Genomic DNA, 12670 nt, shown 5'->3' on the forward strand with positions numbered 1-12670 from the left:
TAACCCCTAACCCCTAACCCCTAACCCCTAACCCTAACCCCTAACCCCTAACCCTAAACCCCTAACCCTAACCCCTAACCCTAACCCCTAACCCTAAACCCTAACCCCTAACCCCTAACCCCTAACCCCTTAGACTGAGCTCTTAATTTTATCGCGTTGTAAGTCTCCCGGGGAGATGTCAGGATCGAGGACCGTTGTGCATATCTGTACGTACCCGACGGAGCTTTAAAGGGCATATATGTAGCGAAACGTATTAAAACACAACCATCGAAAGTTGAGGTCGTCTTCGCGACGATAATAGGAATAATCATCGTATCACCATGATCGGCGTCCTGGCAGCCATCTTGCACTGGCATGGCGGTTACTCGGTAAATGTAAGGATATGGCGTAGTTGACTTTGGATGTCACCGGTTCTCTGAACAGGAGAACTGCGACTGTTCGACGTGCGGAGAATGCAGATGCAAGAGGTCGAGTGCTTCACTCGAAACAACTCCATCGCCTTCGCAAAGGCACGATACGGAAGACGGCGGGTAATAGGCCTCTGTGATTGGTTGCATGAATGTGACGGAGTGGATCAGTCTGTCAGCCGGGTTCACGATTGGTAACGATTTAGATTTAAGGCACGGCTCGACGCGCCCAACAGCTTGGCAGAAGATGCACGAAAACGTGGCTGGCTTAGTGGGAATCCGAACCCCCCGTTTTCAATTGTTCCACCGACGTCCTCCTAGTGTTTTGTCTTCGTATCCCACATCTTTTTCCGCACCACACACCCCACTGTTTTCGAAAGCGTGTCTTTGTATTCAACTGTAGGGTGATGATCATTATGCCTACGGCAACAGGGCTGACTTGCTTTAGGAGCGATTTGCGGAGACCCTTTGATCGTCCATTTTTTCTGTGAAAAGGATATATCACCAGTGTTTGAACCTGGCTCAACTATCACTTCGTCCACCCGCAATCAAGTCTCACGAAATTGGAAATGGAGCACAGAAAAGCAGGAGGTATGGCCTACCCTAACCGATTCCTCTGCACTGTGGCCTCGCTAGAACCCGACATACTAGTTACACCAGAAAACTACATCCGAGCTATTATCTCGTTGTCTAAGAGGCATTCAAACACGTCTTCCTTTCCTGGAAGCAATTATGTCGATATTGCCGGATGGCTGCTCCAAGACCGCCGACTTCTTAAGTCGAGAAAACCCGAGGAAGGTTCTACTCTTTTCGCTTCTATGTCTGAACAGCCTCACGACCTAGTTGTGGTATATGACTGCGGGGAGAAGAAGTGGGACGTGCAAAACTACCATCAAGAGCAACATGAAGCTTTCTCTGCTGCAGTCTCTGTTCCGTCAGAGAGCCTAGGGCAGGTAGTCTTTATCCGAGGCTTCATATCACCATCTTGGGTTGCAGTTCTTGGGAGTAAATATAATATCGATCCTGAATTTTTTAGGCGACATATGGACTTCCTGTCTACCAATAATGACAGACACTCTTTCAGTCTCCCGTCGCTTGCCAACTCCTCAAACAACATGTTTCGTCTCTGTGTGAACACTCTTGTTCACCGCGACAATTTTGGGGGACAAACTGTGCAATCTCAGCGCTCGGAACAACTCAATGAGCTTGGAAAATACAAGGTACACCAACTTGGGTCTCAAAATGTCTGCTGCGGAGACTCGGTGGTCCGCGAGTATACTACCGTGTGCGCGTCCTTCTCTGTGATTGAACAGTGGATATCGGTTTGCATTGCGAGAACATCTAGCAGCTGGGCTGGTAAGACGTGAATATTCATCCATCAATAATATTGTTCGCTGATGTTGTACTCAGTCATCGTCTGGATGGACCACGGAAGGCCCTTAGAACAGTCTCCGCCGGGGCCGTGGACAAGCCATATTGAAGCAAAGGCAACCCCTCTACCAGTCCTCCAACATCATCCCAAGATGGCGTTCAGAACGACTTCCAATCGTCTGAATGCAGATGCGAATGCTACATCAAAGTTTCAGCAAAGCACAGCTTTGCTTCCTTTGCAGTACGACTCTTTAATCGCACTTGTTGATTTAGCCCGTCGCGCGCCCCAAGATCCTCTGGCTATTTGCATCCCTTTGTTCGCACACGCGGCTTTCTCCGAAGTTCAATTTCTGAACCTTATGGAATCCAGAATTCGGGTTCAGATAGACCTGATCGTTGCAGAGCATCCGGCTGACGCATTGGAAACTCTCCAATGCTTCACCAACCTTCTCAACCGACATGTCCAGCAGCTTAAAGATAGCGCTCGTGGTCTATGCAAACTAGTGGAACGAACCAGACAGGGATCAACTAGCGCTAAAGTTGAAAGTTTGGCAACGAATTTTGCCCTGCACTCTGGTCACAGCATACGGTCCCCTTTGGAAGCAGAGAGTCACTTACTTAGATCTGACGATACGTTTACACCAGGAGGTATCATAGAAGACTATGATCAACTCGTTGTCCGTTGCATCGATTTGTCTAGGATGTGCACCCAGGGCATAAATCTAGCCATGAACAAAGCCACGATTGAAGAGTCCCGCAGAGCCATTGAGCAGTCCCAGAGGGTCAAGAGATTGACCCTACTTGCTACACTCTTTATTCCGCTTAGCTTTAGCTCCAGCCTGCTAGGCATGAACATTGATCTGCTTGGGCAGAATGCTGTGAAATTTTGGTGGTTTTTTGTTTTATGTGTTCCTATAACCTTGGGCGCCTCTATTATCTATCTTTGGGACTTCCAGTTTCTCAGACGTTGCTGGGTGAGGTTCCGAAAAAGATGCTGTTGCAGCAGGCCGCATATGAAAGCTGGAAAGTACCAAAAAGACCCCGACTATGTTGTTTAATTAATCCCATACTCCTGTCAGCATATTTATACCAATGCGGGAGAAAGAAATGGCGATATATGCGAAGGACACCAAAGGCTTATGAATTTTTGACACCAGTTGTTTGAGCACAATGAATTTCACCGATTGAAGGGAAATTGTGACAGTAGAATCCGGGCTACACCGCTTTTCTTTTCGAAATGGGCTTAGGATCTGGTAGTACTTTGCGGCCTCTTATGTGAGTAGAAACCATGCCAGTGCAAGTGCGCTCTCTGTAGAAAACGGCGGTTCAACTAACTAGTTAATGTAAGGTAATTTAACTGTTGGCTATTGACGCAGTTAACAGTGGATACCACATAACTACGGTAATATCGCCGGAAGTATAGAATCTCCTTCCTCCGGGTACCCACCTTTCTTCGACCCGAAACCACCCCACCACTTGAAGGAGGGGTCGGGTTGGGGGGTAGAGGGGCCAAGGAAGACCTCGTTGGCATTCTCAAGCTGTTACTAATTCCGCCCTCATTCCTTGTTGCTCTTATCACTTACTGGAGCCGTTAAGGTTTCTCAATTACTCATGGCGCGCCCAGATACAGAGTATGTTGTCGAGCCTGTGTTTAGTCTAAGGAAACAAAATCTGACAAAACGCTTCCACCAGCTTCCCGGCAATCCGTGCCTGCATTTTTGATTTGGACGGGCTTCTCATCAACTCCGAAGATATGATCACGCTGGCCACGAACCAGCTCCTCGAGCAATATGGAAGGCCCCCTTTCACTGCGTCAATTAGAGCCCAGCTTATGGGCATCCCAGACTCGACAAATAGCGACGTATTCCATAACTGGGCGAAGGTGCCCATCTCCCGTGAACAGTTCGCCTGTGAATTGAAAGCCCGAATGCGAAAGAACTTCCAGAACTGCACACCACTTCCAGGTGCGGAGACACTTCTGTTGAACCTCAGTCGCGCACGTAATGCTTCTGGGGACAGGATTGAGTTAGCATTGGCGTCCAGCACCAAAAGCCAAAGCTTCGAATTGAAAATTTCGAGGCCGGAAACGAAACAATTATTAGGCTACTTTCAGCCCGACAGACGTGTCCTTGGTGATGACTCGCGGGTACGACAGGGTCGGGGAAAGCCGGCGCCTGACATATACTTAGTTGCATTGCAAACGCTGAAGTCAGACATAAACGCGACGCCCATCTTGCCCAGCGAATGTTTGGTGTTCGAGGATAGTGTGGCTGGAGTAGAGGCTGGAAGACGAGCCGGGATGAGGGTCATTTGGGTACCGCATCCAGATGTTGCTACCGAATACCAGGCAAGGCAGAAGGATGTCTTGGCCGGGAGGACGGAGATGATAAATGGGGGAGACAATACGGGAGTACGAGAGGTTGATGATGGCTGGGCTGAAACCATATCAAGCCTGGAGGAATTCAACTACGAGAAGTACGGTCTTGACGTGCAATTTTGAAGGCTCTATAGAACAGGTCAGTCAATGTGGGGGTTGCCACAGACTTGCAGGAACACAAACTTTCTCCCACAGACCGTAAGACAGGTGCGAAGTGAACTATGCTTCAGATACACTACTAAATATCTATTGCGAAGTCCTATACGTACATCATGTTCCTGTGCCTTACTTCCGGGGATACAACTGAACAAAGATTGCCTTTCAGAAATATTCTCGATATTGCGACTGTAAAATTAAAGACATCAACGTCTCGGAGACGCGGTAAATATGTCTCCGTAATAGTCACTCCCTGCTCTTGCTATTCCTGTTTACTGCCGAGCCAGTCCTATAGAATGTTTTCATTGGTTCCCATGCACATTCATTTGAATTATCTTGGTCACAGATCTCTCTGGAAAAGCAAAATAGAGCGGCTGATCAGTCGGCGTCACAACCACCAATCATTTTCAGGATTAGTGACTTGGGTGGTTTCCTTCGAGACTGGATCTATCACTTCTCCTCCCTACCAAGCGATAGGTGGAAAAAAAATAATTTGGACGAGCTGTTTCCCTTAAACCATATATTGTGGTCTGGTTCTACTTGCCACTGGAAGTTGGACCGCTAACCATCGCAAATCGTGAGCATACGACCATTCTATTACCTGGACCACTAATACACTGATACTATATATATGAAGTAGAATTTTCCCACTGGTAGTTTCCTTTTAAATACTGATCAATGTGGCCGACTAAATATACTATCGGATCAAAAATTCATTAATCTCATTGAATCACAATTGATGGCAATTTCCACAAGAACCCGGGTGTCGCAGAAGATGATCGCCAGTGCTAGCACAAAAACGAGACAGTTCCCTATCAACGAGACCAGAAAGCAACAATTTCATCAAAGTCTTCCGTTGTTAGGCTATTCATGTCTCGATCATCCTTAGTAATTTCCTTCCTCAAGCGACAAGCAACTCTAAAGGCAATGGAAGCCTTTTGATTCTTCCCAGTGGCCTCAAATACTTTTCCCTTAAGGAAGGTAGTGCGGGCAATCTCATTTTTGTGTGCGCTCGGGTCAACAGACCAGATATCGAGGGCCGCATTGATCATACCACTGAAATAAGTCAGGAATAATTTGACCTATCTGGGAGAAGGATTGCACTTACATTGCACTCTCATATTGGCCTAAGCGGATGAGGTGCTCGGCAACCTTGTGAGCCACATTTGCAGTATAAAAGTCTCTCTCGCCCACTGTCGCAAGCATATGGTGCCATGCTCGTTGGTGGTATTCAAAACTCTCATGCCATCGGTTTTGTGCCGCCCGGAGGTTACCGAGTGCATACAAGATCAGTCCAGTCCGGACTGACTCCTTGTCATTCTTCCCCAAGGCTTTTTCTCGACCAGCCAAGCTATCGAGGAGAAGCACGTCGCATTCTTCCAATTTGCCTTGTGCAAGAAGGGCCCAGCTTAGGTTGGCTTCACCAGATCGGGGAATATAATTGCCAAGAGCTTTACGCATTCGCAATGCCTCCTTAAGATCGGCTTCACCTTCTTCATACCGTTTGTCTTGAATCCGGGATATTCCGCGCTCCGCGTAGGCGAGATATAGTCTCTCATCTTCAGTACCCAGTTCTTTGCATATTCTGGAAACTAGATTGAGAGAATTCTCTTTGTGAATGCGGCTTGTTTCGAAGTCGCTTGCATCCATAGCGATAGATCCCAGACAGAAGTAGATGTCTGCAAGCAGCGAATCTCGATCTGCGTGTGTCGTAGACTCACAGATACTGCGAGCGGTTTCGAAAAAGCCGTCGAAGTTTTTTGTTCGTCCACGCTCCTTTTGGTACCTGGTAAAATGAGACAAGACAGTAAAAAAAAGGGGTCTGCTGGTTGTATACGCACCATGCAGCTTCAGTCAATAGCTTTGCAAAAAGCATTTTAGTGGCATCAGAGGGATTTGACATCACTTGCCATATCTGGTGTAATTTCAAAACGTGGGGATAAATTGCCGCACAATAAGGCCATCGTCGAACAGCTAACCTGCCACCAGCTGATATCGGTGAAGGTAGCTCTGGAACCTTTGATGGCTTGGGCATCGCCGATGGCCAACTAGCCCAAAGGGCATACAAGACATGGTTGAACGTTAACTGTTTCTTCGCCTCATCCATTGTTGCCAAGACGACATCTTGGATTATGCGGTGGACCGAGATTTGCTGGTTTTTTTTATCCCTTTTTATCAGGGATGACTGTAGGAGATCAGTTCGAGCATCAATATAATTACTCTTTTTGAAATGTGCGCCGCCAACTTGAAGGAGCTTCGCAGCCACTTCCATCAACAACTCTTCGCCGATGACGTCTGGGTCAACGAATGACATCAGCTCCAACAGCTGTCGAGATTGGGGCTTCAGCTTTTCAAGTGCCCAAACAGTAGATAGGCTATGCTTGTATGTAACCAGATTCGTATCAAACTTTGTCTCATAAAGACTGGCGTGCTCTTCGTGATCCATATATAGCTCGAAAAATTCCGACATCGTGAGGTCCTGACGTCGGATCACACCCGCCATTTGCGATATAGCGAGAGGAACGCCACCAAGGAATTCAGAGATTTTTCCGATTATACCATCATCCGGCTCACTGGAATTAGCCGTAAGATGGTTAAAAAGGGAAATGCTGTCCTGTTGTGTCAATGGACCGAGATCTAAGCCTAAGGATCTCCTGGTAAACATGCTTTTTGCCAAAGGATCGCGGCTGGTAATGAGGATCGAGCCACTGCCTTGAGGCCAGTAATCTGCCAGAATCATAGGGTCGTCTGCATTGTCAAAGACCAACAGCCACGTCGCCTCAGAGCTAGAGTTACCCGTTTGTGCAAACTCGTCTGAGGCTGACAGATATTTTCTGGGATTGGAGAGCCATCCTTTCACTATCTCCCTAGTCACAACTTGGCTCTTGCATTCCGTTGGATCTTCGAGTCCCAACGCCAACGAAATCTCCTGATAATGGTGGTCGAGCTTTGCAATCTCATCTGCTGTCACCCAAAATACAGCATCGAAGGACGTTTTGTGAAGCCGAGAGAACTCGCGGGCGATTTCGGTCTTTCCAATACCCCCGAAACCGCAGAGTGCAAACTGTCGTAGTCCGCTGCCTGATGCCGTCGCTGTCGATTTTGAAGGCAGAAGCTCCGTAGCGAGAAGTTCCAGGATATCTTCGCGACCGCAAAAGTCCTCATTCGCGGAATGTGTGTTAAGAAGGACGCAGGGCAATTGAAGAGGTTTCTTAGCCTCTGCATTTGGCGGGGTAGGGTATATAAGATCAAAGCCAGAAATGGACGTTCCTTCCGTTGCTTTGTTCGATATCCATTCAGTTGTTTTGGAAGACGGGCATTTTGTAGGCCCTGGTTCTTGAACTGATAATGTTAGGGAGGTCAATTGAAAATACATAAACTCAACGCTTACCTGCGAGCTGCAATTCGCTCATAGTAGGTGAGTAGGCGCTCATTGTGGCGTATTGATACTCATCTACTGCCTTTAGCAAGTTTCAGTAACTTCTCGGAGGCTCCATAACTTACGTTCCTCGAACCGCAGCGCAACAAGATTAACCGAGTCAACCAAAGTCTCGTGGATAAACTTGTTCAGTCCTGTCAAACCTTCGCCACCAACACTTTTGGTAAAGAGACATGTTTCAAAATGGTCGAGATTGAGACCGATTATTGTTTCCATTGGCGCGTGTGTTGAACAGGCTTCACGGGTAACCAACTAGACCTAGAATTAGCTTTCGTGGCTCCGAAAGTGGCTCGTTACTTAAGTTACTTGTTGGTATTTATGTCGTAATGTTGTTGAGCTGTTTCTTGATTCTCTCAGTTCATAGACCGAGAGTAGGGGAGTGCGAAACGAGATCCCTTCAAATCTATCCGCAAGATCCAGTAAAATTGCTCCTTCCTGGTCAATGTTGGCATTCGGAATCTTGAAAGCCTTGTTGGTTGTTGCTTCCAACACGTCTCGAAATTGCACCAGGTTCATTGTTTTGTCGCCATACCGGTGCGGAGTGCTTAGGAATATGACGCCCGCGATAGCGTTGACGGTTGATCCATACCGAGAAAACTGCTTGTTGGCAACGCACAAAGATTGCTTGACTATAAGGCCACCCAAGCTGTGACAGACCAACAAGATCGGCCTCTTGGTGATCTAGATAAAGCACATTAGCAAGTATACCGGATCATGAAAGGGGTAATATATCCGATAGATTCCACTGACCAGATCTGGATCAGATCCACATCGTACGTCGCTTAAGATCTCAAGAAGGTCATAGCCTAGCATTAAGATTGGCTCCCATGAAGGCTTGTTGCCCCTGAATGGCGAGGGATACTCGTAAGCAAGGACGCGTGCTCCAGCACCGAAGCCAGGCAGAGTAGTGAGCCACTCCGGCTTAGAAAATGGCCAAGTCCCTGGCAAAGGCGTTCCAATGCCTGGAATGAGAACTATGCTAGATTTAAGGATAAGTGGAAGTCCTGGCATCTCTTGGTGGTAGTCACTTCTTACTCAACGCCATCCTGAGAAGAATCGACTTGATCTCGCAGTACGTAAAGTCGACCGATGGTGGCCGCAGAGCCCCTGGCTGTGGCCATGGCAATAGCAATCAAGGATATCCAAGCGAAGAGGAATGAAGGATGAAAAGAACTCTAATTTTACCGGTGGGGGAGGAATGAAATGGTTGGGAAGTCAGATTTCTCAATGTTGTCGAGTGTGCGGGGCTGCCTCCAGTTGCGTGCAGGTGCATATCACATGATCTGCAAACAATCAATCCTCCAAAACAATGGTGTATTAGTACGGATCACATGATGCATGTTGAGATTCTGATGGATAACGATCAAGAGGACTGCCCTTGGCTACCTACGGGGGTATAGGTTTTCGAACGCACTTTGATTCTTTCATCTGACGCAGATTGAAAAATTCTTGCCTATTGTAGTACACTTCAATAAGACTCTGAGACATTGTTGTGGAGAAAGGAGGTTTACACGTAATGCATTTAATGTGTATTTCGATCTGCGCAGGCTCGACAGGGAATTAGAATCAAATAACGAAATCCTAGGATGATTGCGCATGAGGCCACGATGGACGAGCGCCATATGAGAGAATCCAGGGATCCACCAGCCCCAGAGAGGTGCGACGTGTTTGTCACATGAGATGATTGCTTGCGGAAGTCAATTACAATGAGGAGATTGGCATTTCGTCCACTGCAGGCTCCAGTTCAGACACTAACTGTAGCTTGAGTTATTCGCTGCCCAAAGCATGTTCCATGCAAGTAGACTCCAGGAACTTTTAGCTTGGAATGCCTATGGATACGTTCGACAAATGTGGAAGTGCCCAAGCTTGAGCAGCCGAGCGTATATACGGTAACTTGAGTCCTGTTACTCAAAAGGTCAGGTAAGGCGAACAGGACACTTTATATCACAGAGGAGCTAATATTAGATTCGACACTCACGAGTAACTAGGGTAAGTCGCAACGGGCCGCCCGCGGCGACCCAATCAAGTAGTCTGTCTGGAATGCTCAACCTGACAAACAAAGAAGTTCGTGAACTTAATCCACGACCGAGCGGATCACCCCAAAACACCATACTGAATGCAATATTTCACAACTTCAAATTTCAACTCTCAATGCTAATTTAATGGACTCATGACATTCTCGCAGGGGAGCGCTGCAGACTGTACGTTCCAACACCGGCCAATGGCAAAGGAACGTGTCTCAACGCCTACAATCGATCGGGTGGATCGCTGCCCTTCCTATAGAGCGGGCCGCTGCGGAAGCGATGCTTGATGAGGAACATGCAGCTCCAACCAGCTTCACTCTCCACCAAACCGACGCGAACGTTCGTAGGTGGGGCCGCATGGGAGAGCGCAACATCATAATTGCCTCTCTAGCCGCTGGGGTCTACGGGACCATCTCAGCTGTCCGGCCTAATTGCCTCTCTGCCATCCATCTGTGTTGGTCTTTCAGTGGGTGTAGGCGGCGGCATCGCTCGACTGGACGAGGGACACGATATCCGGCTAGGCGACGTTGTCGTGAGTCAGGCCTGTGGGACCACAGGCGGTGTCTGCCAGTACGACTTAATCAAAGCAAAGTCTGCTGACAAGCGCGAACGTAAAGGCTTTCTCAAACGGCCTCCGACAGTCCTCCTCAAGGCGCTTAGTAGCATCCAGGCCTATCATGAGCGGAAAGTCTCTAAGGTCTCCTGCCTCCTTCAAAAGATGCTAGAGAAAACCCCGAAGATGGGCAAGAGATCTAAACAGAATCCTGAATATACTCACCAGGGCTTCGAAATTGACTGCCTCTTCAAAGCTTCGTGTGACCACGTCCCCGGCCCGGACTGTTGGGGCTGTGACACGGTTGGTGAGGTTCAGCGCGATTCCCGAGACACCACCGACCCCGAGATTCACTACGGGATCATCGCATCCGGCAATACACTCGTTAAAGACGCCGCTACGCACGATCGGATTGTTGCTGAGCTTGGTGAGGACTGCATCTGCTTTGAGATGGAAGCCGCCGGCCTGATGAACCATTTTTCCTGTCTTGTGATCCGAGGGATCTGTGACTACGCCGATTCTCACAAGAACGATCGATGGCAACGCTACGCCTCGGCAACCGCCGCTGCATATGTGAAGGAGCTTCTGGCATACGTGCCGGCTGCGGAAGTCCAAGAGACTAAGAGGGCACTGGAAGTGCTTACCCTCGATCTGGTCAGCCAAAAAAGCTCAATGTCGACGACATTACGCGCGTTAAAGACCATATACAACAAGATCCGCATGTAAAATATGAAGATTACTCGCCGATGTCAATTGGAAGGTTAAGAAACGATCAATTCAAAGGCTTCTACATACTGAAGGTATGCGGAAGTGGCGTCAAAGACAGCGACCATATCTTGAGTCTTAACATGCTTTGCAGCGCCTCGCTTGGGCACGAAGATATGAGCACTTTGACCCTAGGGATTAGGCCCGAGTCCTATGGTCTGTCGCATTCAACCTCCTCATCTCAACACTCGACTCGTAAGTTAGGGATCGAGTAAGATGTTGACGTATTTGATCAACTAACTATGGGCTCGCAGACCTTGTACTTATTGAGTGCTCGTCCGGTCCCCGTGTGTGGAGATAGCAGGGTGGTGTGAAGCTCGAGTGGGGAGCCAGGTGAAAATCGCCCAGGCGTCGCACGGCCGTGCTTCGCCGCCTAACCAAAAGCTCACCTCAACCTCCTGATTGGACAAGCACCTGCAGGCTCACAACATGGCTGGTCAATGTGGGGGCGGTTTCTTGGCATTGATCACCCCGAATCATGTCGTCTTGCCAGCTGTAGGGTCCTGCATGTAAGCGCCCACAGCTCATGGCCCCCAACGTGAGTGAGTGTAACTGGCGAGAGCCGATAGTGGGGGGCTGACCCTTGTCCTTCTCTTTTCCTATGTCCATCTACAGGGTGGGGCAATAAATACGAACCTTGCTTGATAGCCGGGGGCGTCTTTTGACTGATGCTGGTAAATATTGCGCCGTAGTCCTATCTCCTCTGTCTCCCCGTTCTGGCTTAACTCCAGCTTCCTCGTCGACGGGGCGAACCGCACCTTCCTACCTTTTCACCGCCCTATCTGACAGGCTTGTACGCTGCCCTCCGCACCATGGCATCCCACAATGCACTCAGCAGCCCCGACTCCTACACGATCGCCTGAATTTCCGCTCTTCCTATCGAGCGGGCCGCTGCCGAAGCGATGCTCGATGAGGAACATGTCGCTCCAACCAGCTTCACTCGCCACCAAACCGACGCGAATGTGCATACCATACCCGGCACTCATCAAGGCGGCAAGGCCGGTGGTTTTCTGTTCATAGTAGCATGCAGACTGTGATGTAAGAAATGGGATAGCATGACACAATTAATTAAGGCGGCTAGTTTTAGGCTTGTGAGAAGGATGGATTGGCTGCTTAAAAAGTTGCTCAGTAGTGCTCAATCAGCCAACGCTGACTCTGAGGCGCAACATAGATGCCCAATGAAAAGAGCGACATGGGTCGCCCTCATGCAAAACAAAATCATGCGCCACGAAACCCCGCTGTTCAGCTGGAAATCTCTTCTCTCTTCTCTTTCTTTCAACAGCTCATCTGCGGCAGCTGGGATAAGATGGCTGAAGCGATCGGGATCGTTTCAGGGGCGATCACCTTTGCAACTGTCCTTACGCAGATTTCCAAGTCGATTATCCAAATCAAAGACTGCTGGGGCCAGATCCGCGACGCGCCTGAAGAAATGCAAGAACTCATCGCTGAGCTAGAAATTTACGATCTCATCTTGCGGGAAACCGAACAGAATCTTTCATCGGGCCCACTGGCTAGTTTCATAGAAATGAATGGACATCCATTTCGGAGTCTAGAGGTCTGCAAAAAAGCAGCAGAGAG

The 12670-nt window shown here is 48.6% G+C and overlaps 3 protein-coding genes across 3 annotated transcripts; 2 read left to right on the top strand and 1 right to left on the bottom strand.

Annotated features, from left to right (window-relative positions):
- Nucleotides 1-3389: 3389 nt before the first annotated feature.
- Nucleotides 3390-4278, top strand: POX_a00001 (uncharacterized protein; the record flags this gene model as incomplete). Its single annotated transcript, XM_050108951.1, has 2 exons — nt 3390-3409; nt 3471-4278. The coding sequence occupies 2 exons, from the start codon at nt 3390-3392 to the stop codon at nt 4276-4278; spliced, it is 828 nt and encodes a 275-aa protein (XP_049972719.1).
- An 848-nt stretch (nt 4279-5126) lies between these two features.
- On the bottom strand, nt 5127-8871 carry POX_a00002 (uncharacterized protein; the record flags this gene model as incomplete). The annotated part of the gene is made up of 8 exons (XM_050108952.1): nt 5127-5367; nt 5420-6097; nt 6153-7653; nt 7703-7765; nt 7816-8002; nt 8057-8431; nt 8501-8729; nt 8786-8871. The coding sequence occupies 8 exons, from the start codon at nt 8869-8871 to the stop codon at nt 5127-5129; spliced, it is 3360 nt and encodes a 1119-aa protein (XP_049972720.1).
- A 1182-nt stretch (nt 8872-10053) lies between these two features.
- POX_a00003 (uncharacterized protein) lies at nt 10054-11053 on the top strand (the record flags this gene model as incomplete). The annotated part of the gene is made up of 2 exons (XM_050108953.1): nt 10054-10113; nt 10166-11053. 2 exons carry the CDS (start codon nt 10054-10056, stop codon nt 11051-11053), a joined length of 948 nt encoding a protein of 315 aa, XP_049972721.1.
- Nucleotides 11054-12670: the final 1617 nt, after the last annotated feature.

Source organism: Penicillium oxalicum, chromosome I (genome assembly GCF_001723175.1).
Source record: "Penicillium oxalicum strain HP7-1 chromosome I, whole genome shotgun sequence".
Taxonomy (NCBI): Eukaryota; Fungi; Ascomycota; class Eurotiomycetes; order Eurotiales; family Aspergillaceae; genus Penicillium; species Penicillium oxalicum.